Source organism: Brachyistius frenatus, unplaced genomic scaffold, assembly GCF_029030835.1.
Source record: "Brachyistius frenatus isolate BFR_SWC_R1_liver_20210118 unplaced genomic scaffold, ASM2903083v1 Contig_110, whole genome shotgun sequence".
Classification (NCBI taxonomy): domain Eukaryota; kingdom Metazoa; phylum Chordata; class Actinopteri; family Embiotocidae; genus Brachyistius; species Brachyistius frenatus.
This window is the reverse complement of record NW_027210709.1, coordinates 601,877-620,886: the sequence shown is the minus strand read 5'-3', so window position 1 is coordinate 620,886 and position 19,010 is coordinate 601,877. Positions and strand designations below refer to the sequence as shown.

At 40.9% G+C, this 19,010-nt stretch overlaps 1 protein-coding gene and 1 non-coding gene across 3 annotated transcripts; one reads left to right on the top strand and one right to left on the bottom strand.

The window, feature by feature from the left end:
• Window positions 1-6,047: 6,047 nt before the first annotated feature.
• trnap-ugg (transfer RNA proline (anticodon UGG)) lies at window positions 6,048-6,119 on the bottom strand. Its single transcript has one exon. It is a non-coding gene; the product is annotated as a tRNA-Pro (tRNA).
• Window positions 6,120-8,052: 1,933 nt separating this feature from the next.
• Window positions 8,053-18,767, top strand: septin2 (septin 2). Of its 2 annotated transcripts, none has more exons than XM_069712545.1 (13): window positions 8,053-8,265; window positions 8,824-8,871; window positions 9,631-9,745; window positions 12,272-12,358; window positions 12,454-12,577; window positions 12,807-12,941; window positions 13,108-13,225; window positions 13,495-13,596; window positions 13,830-13,975; window positions 14,974-15,096; window positions 16,232-16,292; window positions 17,284-17,380; window positions 17,536-18,767. In XM_069712545.1, the coding sequence occupies exons 2-12, from the start codon at window positions 8,848-8,850 to the stop codon at window positions 17,368-17,370; spliced, it is 1,122 nt and encodes a 373-aa protein (XP_069568646.1). In that variant the 5' UTR covers window positions 8,053-8,265; window positions 8,824-8,847; the 3' UTR covers window positions 17,371-17,380; window positions 17,536-18,767. The 2 variants fall into 2 exon arrangements, with proteins under 2 accessions (XP_069568646.1, XP_069568648.1); XM_069712547.1 differs by having other exon boundaries at window positions 8,054-8,265; window positions 14,974-15,057.
• The last annotated feature ends 243 nt before the right edge of the window (window positions 18,768-19,010 follow it).

Below are 19,010 nucleotides of genomic sequence, written 5' to 3'. Positions count from 1 at the left end.
ACAAGTGCAGACATGGGGCCGGAAAAACCGGGGAGGGAAGTAATCTGCTGCACAGCACAAACACAGAAACTAAAAGGGTTTGTATAAGAGGGCTGTGGAAGTTATTCTGCAGTGCAGCTGCACAGGAATATTTCGGCCTCATTTGTTCAGTATTAAAGTATATTTCACAAGATCTCAGAGAATGATGAACTCCCCCCAAAAATCTGATCTTTTAAAGTTTGCAGCTTTATTATATTTTCTGAAAGTTTTAGTAAAATGGAAAAAACTGCCTTACAATTAGTACGGTTCATTTCAAGAAGCATCCAATGGGAAATTAATAGAAAATTGCATGCTAACGAAATAAAATGTTACTTTTTTATTGTCTACTGGGGATAAAATTCTGTGGAAAAAATACTAAATCCAGGTGGAGGGTGTAAAAACACCGGAACTGCAGTGTTACTCCCCTCAAGGTTATAAAAACCCCTCAAATATACCCTTAACACAGAGATCATGACCCTAAATATTGCCGTGGATCAAACAAAAGGGCAAACGGCAGTATGTCGAGATTCTCCCCCAAACTTCCTACAAAATCACCTCCAGTTTTTACTCTGACTTTTTAAAAATGTGTCTTTAAAACTGACACAATCACTAATTTAAATTCTTCCCAGGATGCCATGCAGGTTTATTATATATCAGTATGTGTACAAGTGGCTCACCTTTTCCTCCGTTATACTCTACGGAATCAATATTAATCACAGCCGTAAGCAGGCCCTGGGTGACTCCATTGATTGTTCCACTTTTCATAATTATTTTACCTTATCTGATCAAACATCTGCTTTAGCTGTCTCATCTGTTATTGAAATGACATTGATGGAAACTAAGCAGTAAGTTAACTATAAATTATATACAGTGTGCTATTTGTACACTGCTACTCAGAAGAAGATGCTTATAGGTTATAACAGGGGATTACTGTATGGATTATACACTGAGTGGAAGCTTCCAGGGTACCTAAAGGCAAAATGGTTTCTGCAAAATGGGATTATTTCCATGACAGAAGCATGATGTGTTTGTGTGTAGACAGACCTGTGGTGGGTATAGTTGAAGCTCAGGGTTTAGGTTTTTGGTTGCAGCGATAAACTCCCATTTCAGGGCACCAGCGAGACAGGGGCCTTTATTTCATTTACCTCCCACAATCAAAGGCACCGCAGGCCTTTTCAAAGGCAAAATAAATGGACATAAAAGATCCAGCGGTGCACAAAGCATCAGTGGTGGAGACGATAAGACGTCTTCAGAGAGCATTTTCTTTTTCTCTGGGTTACCTCGCAGCAGAAGAAACTGAAGGGATAAAGTGATTGGCGGCAGGGGTCAGGCTGCTGATCTGTCTCCTCATAGCTGTGCTCTTATCTATTGGGCTGTAGGATCAGGCAGGCCACGCACACAGGAGGCACCCCAGGCCACACAGAGACAATTATTACCTCCACAGTGACACCATGTTTTAGAGAGTTTTGAAAGCAGCCTGAGAAAAACAACATGAGGGAGACTACGTCTTCTTCTCTTTTCTTGTTTATCCTGCACGACGCTTTTCAGTTGTTTTGGTCAGGAGAAACATGTGTTGTATTTTGTCACTGTTTGGAGTGACTTCTAAGAAAGGGCAGCATTTCAACTACGGAGAGATGAGGAGAGGAAGGAAAAAAAAAGAGGGGGTAATAAGAAAAAGTGCCAGCAGCACAAAATGGCTGTCGTAATCCGGTTATCCCCCAGGCTCTAAAGATACTGGTCCTCTCCTTAGGAGTCTATCTTTTCTTCTTATGTCAAAACTGTCCTCTATGCACTCAGGTGGATTAAGGAGTCACACTGTAGAAATAAATTGACAGGTACAGAAAGACCTGGGGGTGAAAAGGAAATGAAAGACGACACAGAGAGGCAGGCAGGGCACTCCGTCCAGCCGGGGAGCGTGCCAACGTCTGACAGGAAGGGAATCCATCAAGTCAACTAAATGTTGAAGGAAAAAACAACACTGGCCCACTAATTCACTGCATTGATTAACTGAACACTTATTGGCAGACCTGATCACAGATCTGTTCATCTTATGAAGTGGCTTTCCACTCTGGCTGTATAAACAGGCTGTTTATTGTTCACTGATGTTCCTGCCTGTCTGACTGTGGTTGTATTGCAGCTCCTCAGGACTGTCCACAATTAAAATTCACTTCTAGCAGATTTAATTCTGGGGAAATTATATCATGTTACATGGTTGAAAACAGGCTCTACTTCACATTGGCTGCACTCATTGTTTTTACAGTTTGCCAGTTTGCCTCCATCTGAAATGATGCAGCCCAGCATCACAACAGAGCGTGTAATACACCCGCCAGTCCATGAGAGGATACGTGTTAGCGGCACGTCTTCCTCGTTCGAGTCCGAGAGAAAACGATGTGGGTTTCTTAAAAGAAACCCTTTTCTCACCTTATCCAAGTTTTTGTGTCTAATCCAAGTTTGGGTTTCATGTTTTGGATCTCTATGCTGTCCTTTTCTCTCTCCGCTCTCCTCTCACCCCAACCGGTCGAGGCAGATGGCCGCCCACCTCTGAGCCTGATTCTGTCGGAGGTTTCTTCCTGTTCAGAAGGAGGTTTTTCTTCCCTCTGTTGGAGGTTTTTCTCCCTTAAAGAGGAGCTTTTCCCTCCTAGCTTATGTGGAAGTAAGGACTTGAATGTGTTAAGTGCCATGAAATAACCTGTGTTGTGATTTGGCGCTATATAAATCAAATTGAATTGAATTGAAACCCAAACAATGTGGGTTATTTTTACGCCTACACGCAAAACATGACATTCCTACAGTATGCTGCAGTGAATAGATGGGTGTTTGGTGTGATAACAGTTTGAGTGATTATCAAAAGAAAATGAGTCTATTTTGATAATTGTTTGATGTTCATTTTTAAGAAGAAAATGCCAACACTATTTTTTTCATCATGACCTGGATATCTTTGGGATTTAGACTATAGTTGAACAAAACAAACAATATGAACATGTCAGCATTTATAGACCAAACAAATAACCAATTAATTGAAAAAAATACCTATAAGAATTGACAAATTGTAAATAATTGTTTGTTACTGTCCTATTTTATTGTGAACATGATCTCTCTCCACACACGCCTGATTTAGATGAAAAAATTCGATGAGTAAAATTTTAACGAAATTATTAAAAAAATGGTCAATTCTTCTCATTTCCTGATTTCCTGATGATGTACACGTAACCTTTGCCATCACTTGTCTAATAATATCTACAGAAAAACACAGTGAACGGTGGAAAAAAAACTAATGAATTATTGACAAAAATAAGTTAAAGTTTCCAGACTCTCCGAACTGCAAGATAAGATAGTGGTTCAGGTCTGAAGCGGCAGACTTGATGAGATGAAGACCACCATCCTCACGATCGCTCAGGTGGTTCCTCACTGTGAAGCTCAGCAGGATTTCAGGATGTACTCAGACCGACGTACAAATACTACAAATTCACACAAAGTTAACACTGTGTGTGTTATTATGTACTGTAGCGAAATGGTGAACAGGTTTCCATCTGATTCTGTGGAAAGTTCAGACGCACTCACAAAAACTCTTCCAATTTTGTCACTTCAGCTCCAAATAAATACACAGAAATCCAGAAAACATTCAAGTCCAACGAGAGTTTCTGACACTTCTGAGCAGTCCATTAGGAAACATTTCAGGGGGAAAATCCCCAAGATTTTCAGCGCTCTGGGGAGGATTTCACTAAATCTTGTGCTTATTTTCATGATACTTAGGAAAAGTAAAGCGGTTTTAATAGCTTTCCCCCTGACACATTGATGGTGGAATATGCTTCGGCTCTGTGGCAGATAGCTTCAATCCGAGGTTGAGGGAGAGAGAGAGGGGCGAGCAGATCTGCTCGTCTCTGCCTGCCACTACACTTTCATAAGGCCCCATCTAAACTAAATTAATGCACTTCCTCCAACATCTGAGGATAAACCTGAGGGCCACATTACTGTGGCAGCCCCTATCAGCCAGCTTGTAATACAACCGAGTCAGCAGTCAATGAGATACATTTGCAACCAGGCATTTGTCAGCGACTCAGTGCCACAGAGGCGAGAGATTTAAAATGTCCTGCAGTAAATTAAGTGCTGCTTGGAAAGTGAAAGGTGCCGGCTAAGCAGGCAGCTGCTTACTTTAACTGACACACTGGTTAAAGGGCTGATGATGGTGTGGTGATGGAGGGAGGAGAGAAATGAACCAACGGCTTTAAGTGTTTTTCTGTTGCTAGATCCACTGAATTTTTTTTTAGAGGTCAAAATTAAACAGCTAATTTTTCAAAATTTTAAATTATCTTTATAAACTGCATGTGAGTCTATGGAAGTTTTTTTTTTCTTTTCTTACATGTACTAAGAAGCATTCCCCAGGTGTTGTGGTCAAATTCCAATCTGTAGACTCTCATTGAGTAAGTAACAGTGTTTTCACTAAGTTTGTTTGGGGGTCCTTCTTCAAGAGAAATTAGATTAGAAATATGCAATTTCACATTATTTTTTAGCTTTATTATGAAAATATCTGTGTAAGATTTTCCAAACTTTTGGAATGACAAATGACAAAAAGTTAAGTGTGTGAAAAAGTCAGTTATTTAAGATGATTTATATTCCTTTGATTTAGGTGGTTGGCACCTTAGCCTCATAAAAGACGGGAAACCCTTACAAAGAACTAGATCTGTACCAGCCACAGACCTGAGGGCACCTGAAAATTACTTTTCTAATTGTCTGTCTTCTGATCCGCACCATTAGAGTATTTTTGCATGTTTTATCATATTCAAAATATTATTATTATTATTTTTTTTTATCTATAAAAATCAACTTGAAGAAACATTTATTAGAAAAGTGTCCCACTAATTCCCGTATAAGTTTCGGTTAAGCTAATACAAATTTTATCGGGAAAGCAACACAAGTTTTTTTTTCTTTTTATTAAAGCATTTGCCACTTTGAGAAGCCGATGAGTAACTGTTTATTGTTGTTTTTGTTGTTGTTGTTGTCCTGAACTGTGGTTTTTCAAACATCCCATACCCAGTTAAAATGAAATTAAACCTAAAAATAAAAACACAGAGCTGTGAAAGAGGCAATAACATTGTTCTGGCTCTTTACATCTGTTTTGCTTGCTTCCTCTTTCTGAAGAATGGGATTACAGCATCCATAAAAAACAGAAATTATCAGCATCTTCTATTCTTAGTCAAAGAATAACAGTAACCCTTTGCCAAGGGTACAAGAAAGAGGCATTTAAAATATATAGGACCTCACATATCTGATAGTATGAAGCCACTCTACAATTGACAGAGCATGGCGCAGCTAAGAGGCTTATGGAAATAATGGAAATAGTGTAGCTCCTGTAGGCGATGATATGCTTGCTGTAACAGAAAGGGAGAGAGGCTGGTGTTTACCGAGATATCTCTTGGACTTGTGTCAGGGAGAGCAGTGGCTGTCCTGAGCCAGACTGAAAGGAGGGAGCAGGGATGCTGTCACAATGGCAAGCTCCGATAAGCCCCTGCAGGGTGAGGACAGAGGCATCCAGTGAACATATTTTTAAATCATCTGATGCTCCTGTGCCACTGGAGTGAGACTACAGAATAATTACAGGCAGGATTTAGACTCATGATATATGACTGTTCATTTGTTAGCATGTTTTCAACTAAATTCAAATCTGATGATACATACACAGTTGATGTGGATTTTTCTTTGTGAATGGATCTTGTAACTGGGAGTTCAAATGTGAATTTATGACACAAAATGATCTGTTCAGTGTTGTTAATATAAAAAAAGGCACCTCAAACTAACATGATGTACATTAGCTAATGTATAAATAATTTATTTATTTTTTTAAAACAGTGTAACTGTAGTACTGCGGAAGTCCACAAGATATCAGTGCTTTACAGACCACACACATACTCGGTGGAGCAGTCACTCTTGTAAATCTATTTCTATAACAAAACATAGATAAACACAGGAAAGGTTTGCGAGCAATGTATACATAATGACACAGAAACAATCTCCTTCAAGACAAAAAAGGTGGGCTCGTCCGGGATTTGAACCCGGGACCTCTCGCACCCAAAGCGAGAATCATACCCCTAGACCAACGAGCCACTTCCTACACGGGAAACAGGCACATCTTATATACCTTCATCTGAAAACGTCTTCGGCAGCTACTGTGTCTAAAAACTTTACCATTAGCCAGGAAGACTAGAGCTAATACTACTTGATCGATACTTATCCCAGGAGATGACCTCGCCCCAAAGCATTCAGTCCTTACAGTGAGAGCTAACGACAGCTTAACTCTGCAAAAAAAAAAAAAAGTTGCTCAAAGCTTTTCAAACGGCTTCAAAAATGTCAAATAGTCTTACTTGTCTTTAGCTTTTTTTTTTTTTTTTTTTTTTTTTCCTGGGGAACAACTATCAACGATTGTCAAATCAAAATGTTCTGATCATTACATGTAGTTTTTCTACTATACTACTAAAAAAACAACAACAACATAAATGTACAATACAATATTTGCCAAACATTGTTGGACAGTACCACATCAACATGCCAATGACAGGAAAGTTGGGACTGAGCTGTTGTTGTTGTTGTTGTTGTTGGGTTAATATAGCCTACAGTGAATGGTCCAGGTCCATGTGCTGACATGCAAATATAGGTGGCCAGCTGTGGTGTAGATCAATGTTCAGCAGCAGTTGGACATATCATTTCACTGCATGTCCCATATTCACCATCTGCCCAGTCTGGACAGTTAAAGTAGGCTCTGATTGTTTGGTACGGTGACAATGGGAATGTTTACAGATAATGGGATTATTGGCATATGAGGCTAATTTCTTTGACGATTTTCAGTGTACAGTATACAAATTCATTGCCTTCTCTCAAACTGCTATACTTAACTAGGTGAGAGAAAATGGACGTATCAGAGAATTAACAATTTGACCATCAAAATACCAGATGTGCAATCACCACAGAGGCCCCACGATACAAGATTTTCCCAATATTTTTTTTTTTTAAACATTTTGCAAGTTGCAGAGCATTAACACATTGGGGCCTTGTGCAAAACATAGCAATGGTTTACCTTTTTACACTATAAATCATGTTGCCAAAGGAAAACTTCTCAGTTTTCAGTCTGTTTATCTCACTTCAGTCATTTTTATTGTAGCAAAATGGCAGCAGCAAACAGACCGACCAACACTGTCATAAATGTTGCATGTACATAAACAATTTATTTATTCATGTAATAAAAATATTCAATCTTGACTTCCATGTATTGGTACAATTTTGCCACACAAAATATACTACGCTTTAATGTTCATTTCCTACATCGCCTCAAAAGAACATTAAAATATGACAATAAAAAAAAAATGAAGTGATAAAATAACCTCACCACAGGGTCCATTTTATAGCTGTTCTGTTTCACGAAACCCCCTGGTAAATGGCACCGTTCAAATGTCCACTTGTCTGAGGATTGAAATGATCGTACATGTAAGAAAAACGTGTACTTATTTATTATCCTAGTTCATTAAACTGTATTTATTACATTCAAACTGTGATTGAGTAGATAGATGGTGGTGATGATCACTGGAGAAGGGGCCCGTAAATCCTCCATTAAAGGGATGTATCACAGACCGGATTACAGGAGTCATTGACACTCAATATGATCTTATATTTAAAACATTATCTTATATTTAAAACATTATCTTATATTTAAAACTACCCCCCCCCCCCCCCGCCTCCCTGAGTGTCTGATCATGTCCCCGGCGCGTGACACGGCAGGCTCGGCGTTCGGGCTCGCGCCCCGCTGCTCCTCTCGCCCCGGTGCATTGTGGTCCGCGGAGCTAAAAGGAAGCTGCTGCACCGGAATCTGAAGAATCCGGAGGTGTCCGCCAAGTCCGCTGTTCGTCGGCAGCTCGTCTCTCCGAACCTCCGGCCACACACTCTTCGTCCCCGCGGGTAAGGTAACACCTCCCTCCTAACCTCCTAACCTCCCTTTTTGTTTTTATTTACCACCGAGGTGTCGCGGGTTAAACCGCCGACGCTAACATTAGCTGTTTACGTTATAACCTCCCCGGAGGAGCAACACCGGGTTACCGAGCGGCTAGCGCGGGCTGTTAGCTCCCGCAGAGCACCGCCGATTTGTGCTCTTTGGAGAAAAAAAAAACCGCGCTGGGTTTGATCATTAAACCCGTTAATTTAAATCGCGGCGCGTCGGTAAATTAGCTTAAAGCTAGCGGGAAATACTAGTGATCGAGTCTGGTGAGTAAGTTTCCTTAAATTGAATCAAACTGACGTCCAACACGCACACACACACACACACACACACACACACACACACACACACGCACACACACACGCACGCGTATCTAACGCAATCGGGGGAAATAAATAAAAAATAAACGATTTCAAATGTTTGGGTCATTTTCGAGAGAAAGTCGTTTTCAGCCTGGACTCTCTCTCTCTGGGTGTTTCTGACAGTTTCAATTAATTTTGAGTGATTTTGAATTAATCTCAAAACACCACAGTGTGTGATCCATATTACAGACACGTCAGGTTCAACATCATCAGCACAGCTTCATGTCTCCTCCTTCAATCAGCGTCGCAGTGGGACGCAGCTGTAAAGCAGGAAAGGAGGTTTTTTTTTTTTAGTTTTTTGTGTGGTGGTTAGACACATCTCTCTCTCACAAGTCATTCAGAGCCCGAAGCAGACTTCCTGTCTCACATCTTGAGGCCTGTAAGGATGTGGCCTCCATTATCAGACACACTGTATGTTCAACATTGGCTGTTTTTGAATCTCACTACGATCTTTTCTTTCAGGTTTAAACAAGGAGGAAAATAAAAATGTCTCAGGCCGACAAAATGAAGGTAAGATGCGTTAAACATTTATCTGAACCGATATGCTTTTTTTTTTTTTTTTTTTTTACTCTGGAGTCAAAAGTCTAGCCTGGTTTTGTGAAAAAAATAAAATAAAATAGTGTTGTTCAAAACGTCAACGTTGCTGTGTTGTTCACGTGGAGGTAAGTCGGGCACATTTTCGGTGTGCCGGTCATCGTCCTGATGACTGACTGACGTACCTGTGCACAGGTTGAAGGGGGCCGTGCAGCAACACAACACTTATCGAGCTGATCAGTTTTGACTCTGGAGCTTTGCTGAAAGGACAGCGAATGGAGGGTTTATAGGTCTTTCAGGACCGTGAAAGGCAAATGAATTAAAGAATCTGTACCTTTTGTGTTTTATTAGAATTTTCTGCTGTCGTGTAGTCACGGTTTAATGCTTTGCTCTGACCTGCTCTGTTGAGAACAGGGTCATAAACACTGCAGTGGTGAGGAGGTGGTGGGAGGGCTTTTGCAAATAGACCTCAGAGAGGTTACCCTCCCTAAATAGCCTGTTTGTTCATGAGCAGATGTCTCTCCGGTGATTTCACCTCCAGCACTTGTAATTTGTAATCATGTTGTTGCCATAACAACCGCCTGAACCTCATTCAACTACACTCTTATTTAGATTCATCTTGCAACGAAAAATGATGTTTAACTTAAAGTAATAAATCTGTACAAAGGCATCTTCTTTCATCTTAAGCTGGGATTTCTCCAAACGCGTTGTTCCTGTCTTGTTACTTTTCTACAGCAGGGCCAGTTCACCAACCCTGAGACCCCAGGGTATGTTGGATTTGCCAACCTGCCTAATCAGGTTCATCGCAAGTCAGTCAAAAAAGGTTTTGAGTTCACCCTCATGGTTGTAGGTGAGTAGATTATCACTTTTCTTTCTTTTTTTCTTTCTTTTTTTTCATAAACCATTTAACATTTTGTCCTTTTTTTTCTTCTTGCTGCTATGCAATGCTGGTTTTATTTAGTTTGGAAAATGATTGTGTATCTGAGTGATAAAGAGCTCGGCGGTTAGAGTAAACATGGACACTTGAGCAATGCATTTTGAGTTTTGGCTCACGTATTGGGATGAATTTATGGTGGGATCTTGGCTAGTCGCTTGAACAATATCCAGTTGTTGCTGTGACATGCTTTCCCTCTCTTTCTTTTTTTTTTTTTTTTTTATTTTTTTAATAGTAACCATTCACCCTAACTGTTTTACAACTCTGTGACTTCTGTAGCTCACTTTGTTTATGTATTGAGAGTAACTTGCTTGTTTTGTCATCGTCGTCGGTGTATGGCAGTGTTAAAGTATTTTGCTCAGTTGAAAACTTCGGATGTCAGTCGGTGTAGTTGCTCAGCTGGCGTCAGCAGCAGTGTAAACTCTTGATGGGAGTTCAGTGCTTGTTGTTCAGGGGGAAGGGCAGAGGCTCCCCTCAACCCTGCTCATCCTTCAGCTTTAAAATAAACCAGAGAGGAATGCAGCCTTTGTGCCTCCAGGGACTGATTCACACAGTGGACAGCGAAGCCTGCTGTTCTTTCTACTGCAAGAATACTCATTGAGTGCTTATTTAACCCTCCGTGTGACCCTGGTTCTTAAATAAATCAGTGATTTCCTGTATGATTTGCTAGCTGCAGTTCCGCTCCACTGAGTAGAGTTAAAATTAAAATAATTATTCTTCATATTAAAGTACTGGCACGTTCTCCCGTACAGTTATCTTCTTTCCCACGTGCAGCTGAACACACAGTTTTTATCCTAAATATGTCAATTTGAATATTCCATACAAGATGATCTGTCAAACTGCCAGTGAAGGATGTACGAAAGACTTGTGTAAATCTGTTGTCACGACTGGTGGGGACCACAGGAGCAGAAAATCTGTGCAATGCACACAAGGAAGCTGTTTATGTCTCAGCATCTATAATGTGATCATGAGACTTAAGGAACCACGTTTAAAAAAAAAAATTAAAAAAATTTTTTTTTTACATTTCTTACAAATTGTTTCTTGAATATTGTTCATTGCTGTTGCTTTAAATAGCTGCTTTAGTTTTATGACTTTCCCAGACAGACAACAGATGTAGTGCTAGACTACGGCTACATTTAAGCTTATACATTTTCATTTAAAAATCAAACACTCTCCATTATCACAAGCGTTTTAGCACCGTTTCAGAACGATTCTCCGTCCATACTAACACGCCTGAAAATGTAATCACATGACCATTCATATACATTGTGCATGTTACCTACCCAGCTTCTCTGACCTGCAGTGTTGGATATCATTTGTTTTCTTCTGGCAAAGGGTCATTTGACTGGGATATGATAAATCAGGGAAGTGCACATTGTGACTGTTAGACCCAATCAGGACGTGAACCTGGGTGTCTATGTCATTATTTTTAAGTTCAGTTTCTGCCTGTCCAGACAAAAACACAATCCCAGAGTTCAGCAGCGTTTCCAAAAGTCTTTAGGGGATTAAAACAAAACTGCATTAATGTGGACGCTGGCTGTAAAAGTAGCAAAAGTCATGTGTTTTACAATGAAAAGCGCATCTATTCTAAAACATACACTGGATCTGTGATTTTTGTTAAGACATTTTTGGTCTGGTATTAGCTTGGTCTTGGCTGATTTTGTTTCACTTATGCAACGTGTTATTATTTCTTGAAGAATCACTGAACAAATCAGAAAAGTGAGTGACAACCGAGAGGTCTCGAATCAGGTGTGTGCACTTTTATTTAAAAACCAAATGATTTACATGAGGTGTTGGGGCTTATTGTTGTCGTCTCACGTCTGGTGTTCAGTGTAGCAACAGCTGTAACACCTGTGGTTGGTTCATGGAAACGGGGTTTAAAATTTTGTCATGAAAATGGAGCTTAGCTTTTTTGTGTACAGCCAGTTAAACATGTAACCAGTCAAGATGTATTTTGATACTGATGTGTAGTTCATTGATAATCAGATGATATCAGCAGAGATATTCAAATAAAACCAGTCTCGGAGTCTTTAAATGCAGAACACAGATTCTTCATTTCATCGTAGATCCAGATGTAAAAAACAGACTAAAGCTGTGAAAGAATATCCAGGATCGTATTTGCTGCGAACATGTTTGAGAGTGAAACTATCCCGTGTTCTTCTTGTAGCACCTTGATGCTGCTGATTGCACTCCTCCCTCAGGTTCCTCAAATGTCTGATCGGCCACCTGATAGTTTTGTGAAAGCTGAAGTCATATTTAGAAACATGCTGACATGTATTTCCTTGTGGTGTGAGACTGAAAGTGCGTCACATGCAGACGCCTTGTTTCCTGCGACACAGTGAGGTTCTTTTTTGTTGAAAGTGAACTCCTGTCTGAAGTCCTGTCTGCTCACACTGATGTTGGCTGCGTGACGATTGCTTTACTTTCCATTGTTGTCTTAAGGTGAATCTGGACTCGGAAAATCCACCTTGATCAACAGCCTCTTCCTCACTGACCTTTACCCGGAGAGAGTCATCCCTGGAGCGGCAGGTAAAACACAAACACACTCTTCATCATCCACGTTTCGTGAAAATCGCGGACTGACTGTATCCTGATATTTTGTTACCGATCTTTCCGTCTCATAGAAAAGATAGAGAGGACGGTTCAGATCGAGGCGTCGACGGTAGAAATCGAGGAGCGAGGAGTGAAGCTCCGTCTCACTGTGGTGGACACACCAGGATACGGAGACGCCATCAACAGCCAAGACTGGTATGAATCGTTTTAGGGTGTGGATGAGGTGTTCTTGCATTTAGATTGTAGACTTATTCCTGTGAACAGTAAAGATCCACTGACCTCGGACAGCTAAAAATAAAAGTGTGTTTTAAGTCAAAAGGGTAGCGGGCGAATTTATTTTTCCTTCGAGCTGTGATTGTTGTTTTTATTTGGTGTTTTGGTGCAGCGTACTCGTATGTCTAATGTGCCTTTTCTTTCCATCCAGTTTTAGCACCATCATCAGCTACATTGATGACCAGTTTGAGCGCTACCTCCATGACGAGAGCGGCCTAAATCGTAGACACATTGTCGACAATAGAGTTCACTGCTGCTTCTATTTCATCTCTCCTCTCGGCCATGGGTACGTGCTGCCAAATACACTTTCACAGATACCGTATGTGTTTCAGTTAATACAGTAAAGGTCTCGTAGATTTGAGTGAATATTTAACCTTTTCCTCAAGTCACAAATCCTTTCTTGAATTCTTTGTCTCTCTTTGACCCTGTTGTCTGCTTCCTGTCCCCTCCAGCCTGAAACCTCTTGATGTCCAGTTCATGAAGGCCATTCACAATAAAGTCAACGTGGTTCCTGTCATCGCGAAGGCCGACACACTCACCCTCAGAGAGAGGGAGAGGCTCAAGCGCAGGGTGAGGACGACAGAGCTACCCATTGTTCAGGGACTTTTCCTGTTCCTGACCTGAACAGTAGTTGCAGTATCATATGATCACTTCTTTAGTCATCTGCTGTGTCAAAAATACTGCAGGTCCAGTGCTGCACGAAGTGTTCGTGGCAGAGCTGATTTCGATTATCAGAACGTTGTTGTTTCTGAAGTTTTGACTCAACAGAAAACAACAGCTCCTTGTTTGTCCAACATGACAGATGATAGCTGTTGTTTTGTCACTTTCATGTTGGTAAGATTCTCGATGAGATCGATGAGCACGGTATCAAGATCTATCACCTTCCTGATGCTGAGTCAGATGAAGATGAAGACTTCAAAGAGCAGACCAGAATCCTCAAGGTAACCTTTTCATTACGTTTCATCGCTACATGAATACACGGTCGTTTTGTTTTTCAAACCTCAAGAATGGATATTTTTTGTCGAGGAGAACAGCAGTCAACTTTGAGACCTCTAATAAAACTCGGTTCAGTTCAAGCCATTGCTCTGGGGATTTCCTTCAAGTGTTATAATTATTGATGTTGGGTGGCTGAACTCCGACAACAGAAATATGAACTGCTCCTCCTCTGGTGCAGGCGAGCATCCCGTTCGCAGTGGTCGGATCCAACCAGCAGATTGAGGCCAAAGGCAAGAAGGTCAGGGGCCGCCTGTACCCCTGGGGAGTGGTGGAGGTGGAGAACCCCGAACACAACGACTTCCTCAAGCTGCGGACAATGCTGATGTGAGTTGTGGAGGAGCTAAAGGAGGCTATAATCCACAGCTTCGCTTTTGTTATTTAACATTTTGTGATGGGGGGGGGGCATTGAGATTTTTTTTTTTTTTTTTTTTTTGAAGGTTTTTGGTAGTTTTGGTTTCACACTGCGATTCTGTGAGGGCCGTAAAGGAATTTGCTCGACATACCAATGTCTTGTCATCATCACCTACTTAATTGGTTTGTTGGCGTGTTGACAATTTGATTGGTAGTCTTTTCTGTATGAATGGAGGTAAGTGTTTATGTTGCTACAGTATTATTATTGTATTTTCCTGGCATTACTACCAGCTGGTATTATCCTCTCAGAAGAGATTATTTTAATTATTTTCTTTTCTTTTTTTTATTAATTTGATTTCGTTGGCGGTCCAAATACAATTTATGTTCTTTGCCTCCTCCTCTTCTCATGTGCTACTTTGCGGCTCTTTTTTTTTTTTTTTTTTTTTACCTCTTTCCCGGTTCTTTTTCTTCCTCTATTGTTTAATGAGTGATGTTATTTCAACTTCCTGTAATTGGTCCAAAAGCCCAAAACATCCAAAACCAGTTTTCCCCCTGCAAACAAACCGAACCATAGTTAAGTTTGTTTTGGACCGAGACCACCTCCTTTGGTCCGGGACGTGGTCCAAGGCTCCCTTCACACCTGCTATTTTGGTTTGGACCAAACTAAAAAAAAAAAAGAAGTGACTATCTACACCAAACAAGATGGGTGTGAACGCATCCTTAATAACCGACTGAACTGTGTACACTTTTTTCCCCCTGTTTTCCTACGAAGGCAGTGGGAAGAAGAAAAAAAAAAAAAAAAAAGAGCTTGGTGAAACTGTTGATAGTTTTCCAGGATGCTTTTAACTGTGGACAACAGATACTCTGTCAGCAGACACACTCGGCCTCTAACCGGCAGTTCTCCCTTGAAGATTGTCAATATGTTTGTCCAAGTGTACTTATTGTTTGGTGGCTTTTCTACAACCCCACAGAACCCACATGCAGGATCTCCAGGAAGTCACCCAGGACCTGCACTACGAGAACTTCCGCTCGGAGCGCCTCAAACGTGGTGGCAGGTTGTCCTCCCATGGTTACATTCTGCCTCTGTCTCCTGCGTACGTACTTGTCTGTCAGCTTGCTTCTCTGCACTCCCCCCCCCCCACCCCCACCCCCACCACCCACCCACCCACCTCAAACAGCAAATCTCAGATAAGATTATACCGTCATTTTATATGTCTAATACAGTAGTGTTGGAAATGCACAGTTGTCTGGCTCACACACACACATACACACACACACACGCACAACTGAAAATAATCCAGCCAGAACAACGAGAGCTGTGTGTTTAGAGAAACTTACCAAGCAGACAACTGATTCCTCTTTAATGGGATCTCCAGTCATTTATTTCCTATTTTCGTTGATCCATATAAGGATGTTGAACTAGTATCAGTTCTGTAGTTCAGTAACTCTAATTTGTCATTTTGCATATTAACTACAGCAGGTAGCAGTGGGTAGAAATGAATGCTGTGGTCTGTAGTGGGTTGTTGTCGTACATGGTTAGTTCATTGGTAGATAGACAGCATGTGTAGTTTGATCCCAGGTTAGAAATAGGATTACTGTGTCTCCTTTAACATAGTTTGGCTACATCATCATTTAACCCTCAATGTAGAAACCAGAGACTGTTTTAGAGTGTCTTCTAAAGCCAACCCAGGATAAGGGAGTGGTTTTACTGTCTTCACATTGCCTCGCCATCTGTCCAATGATGGCTGTCTGGTCTTGATTTGTTCATCTCCATGAGTGGACTGTTGGAGGTACAGTTCATTTATTTTTTTTAATTTGGGGGACGTAACGCTCTTCCTCTGACCTTTGCACTTGCTGCTTCTCTCTTAAATCTTACTGCTTCCATCTCTGTAGTTATTTGTTGTAGATGCCCACTTTTTTCTCGTCTTTCTGCAAAGGCAAACTAACCCACTGACCCTGTTTTCACTTTCTCACTGTGGCTCTTGTCATGTTTGCCTAATACTGCTTTAAATTGCACAACATGCACTCTGTGACCAGCAGACATGTACAGACTGCTCTGCTTTTTTTTTTTTTAATAAATCCTCACACAAAGTGACTGCACATTTATAACCTTTCTAACTGCATTTAGAAATGCAGTTACTTTGTTCATTTACACATGTTCTGCAGAAATATTGGTTTGATTCTGTAGCACAGAGCATCACAGTAACTATGGTTGTGTCACTGATGCAGAAAGGGACCGGAGCCGGAGGAGATGGACAAGGACATCATCCTGCAGGAGAAGGAGGCTGAGGTGGGATATTTTACAAGCTGCGCTACTCTGAAAGAAGTTTTATAGAACTTCCCTCTCGATCGTCCACGTTTCCAAAAGAAATAGTCTTGACTCACCGGTTGTGCACTGTGGGTATAAACCTGTCCTTGACCAACTGTCCCAGTCAACGTCTTCCGCCGTCTATGCGTTACTGTTTTTTTAAACTCGCTGTCGCAATGACAAACAAAAACAACCTCCGAGGAGCAACTTGCATGCTGAAAATGTTTTGAGGATTTGGATCGTGCAATAAAGCCGGCCAGCCAGATTCCCTTCAGTCGATTGGAGGGATTTAGCCATTTTAAGGCCCCTTGTTAAATTGTTCTGCTAAAATAAGTTCCTTCATGACACTATTTTGCAAAGTCACCATCACTGCATCCTGGGCTTAACACCGCTCAAGACATTTGTGATCGGTTTAAAGAAATACAAACAAGCCAGAGCATTTTCCTTCCTCAGAATTACACTTGGGTGCAGCCGGGCTATTCTCCAGCGCTGGTACAGTTATGTTAGACTACTAAAAGAAAAGTCTAACCTTTTAGAAATAGTCATTTGCTTTTCAGCCAAAAATAGGATGAGAAAAGTGATAGAGTTGTATTGCCAATAAGTGTATTTTCCACAATGTCCTTGAAGGATCTAACACGTACACCATTGTACCAGTCAAAATGAAAATATTGAAAACGGCCCAACATCTATGAGGATTGTTCCTTCTCTCCGTTAAACTTACAAACTATACCCGGGAAATGATTCACATTGGTTTTTTTATGTGCATGCCGTCAGCGTGGGAGCAGTTGATTCTGGTCAGTGAGTTATAACATGCACACAGTTACGAATGATCAATAAAACATTTCTCTAAACTGAACGATGAGGGAAAGATTCTATGAAAAAGAAAGAACCGTCATCTTATTGCTTTCATGTCACAGCAATGGAAGTACCTTGTTCTTGTTGTCATGCATGTTGACGTTGTGTTGTCCAACAGTTGAGACGAATGCAGGAGATGATTGCCAAGATGCAGGCCCAGATGCAGAAGCAAGATGGAGGAGAGGGAGACGCCCCACATGTGTGAAAAGCCTACGGTAAGACACGCGAGTGCTGCAGACGCACTGCGTATTACTCTGAACACTGGGACACTGACGCATTTTTCACATCAAGATGCTGTTTTTTTTTGTTTTTTTTTTGTTCCAAATATTCATGTGTAACTTGTTGTTTTCATTTTTTTTTTTCTATGTAGGTGTTCGAGCCACTGCTTGAGTTTGACCAGAGAGAGATGGAAACGGTGTAAAAGCTGTCTGGTTATCGACTCCTACTGCTTGCCACTATCTTTTATTTCAGTTCCACACAGGATCTGGAGTCGTTTCTTTTTACACATACAGTGTAGTATATTCAAACAGTGTTATGTTTCTATATTTACACAGTTTTATTTCTTTCTTATTTTTTTTTATTTTTTATTGTAGCATTTTACAAAACGTTTGCGAGTTACTCAAATGAAGTTATGTGACCCACCTTTTTAAAGTGGTGGCATATATTTTAATGGGATGTTCTATTACTTCATTTTCTTACTTTTTTTTTTTTTTTTTTTCTGTCAGAAAACCACTGTTTTGCTGCTTCTGTTGAGTGCTTTTAATCGTACGACATCTCTCGCAGCACATGCTCACATGAGCTCCGTGAGAGAGCTTCACTGGGAGACAACTACGGTGAAAACTAGAGCAGAAATAGCTGAAAACCTTTTTTTTTTTTTCTTTTTTTTTTCCACTTTTACTCCGTCATGTCAATATTATTTCTGTCATGATTTCTGATAGCTTCTGGTTTTCCGTTGACCACGCAAGCTTCCCATTAAATAGGTTCTACCCTGCTCAGTGTTAATCATCCTATCCCGCTCATCTGCATGCTGTTCTCCACCCTGTGATTTAAAAAACATAAAACAATTGAAGGTGAATTTTTTTTTTTAGCAGTGTTGGGGTCATCTCCTTCTTATCCGGTCTCATCCATTAGTGCTGCTCTCATATCCGTGTCACCACGATCAACTGCCTTCAAATGTGTTGATCTCCTTTTTGAGTTTGATACGAGTTAAACTGTGACCTTTGACCTCTTACGGTCTTCCTGTAACCCCCGACAAATGAAGGACAGACAAGTGAGGCATGACGTCCGTTCGGTGCTTTCAATTAACGTCCCCTGTGCTGTAAAGTGAAGTTATGTGACCGGAGCAAGTGACTGTTTGGTGTGACATTGATGCAGTGAGATCGATGCAGGTGTTGAACCTCCACCTGTCCCAACTGCTGAGTACTTTGCGGTTTCCACGACCGCAGAGATTAAAGGCGACCTGATGAAGTCGATGTAGCCGACGTTCCCCTCACCAGCCGAGATGTGGGTTCTTGACATTCCTCTGTGCTGTTTTTACCCAACATTAAAGTACCAAATATTGTTTTTGATGCATATATTGTAATAAAGTTTTATTAAACGTCAGTAATCTCATATGTGACTTGTTTTTCACGACTCGGCGTTTGTCGCTCTCCTATAATTTTGGTCCAGTCAGTCTGCTCTTGATGAAATGAAAATGTTAGAGAAGAGCCAGAAGCAATCCAACACGCGCATCACCTGATGCTTCCTGCTGCCTTTTTGTGTGTTTTAATTTCAGTGAGATGAATTGCCTCCGACGGACAGAACTGCCGTGAGCCCGACCTGACTGTATCGGGGCATCGCTAATTA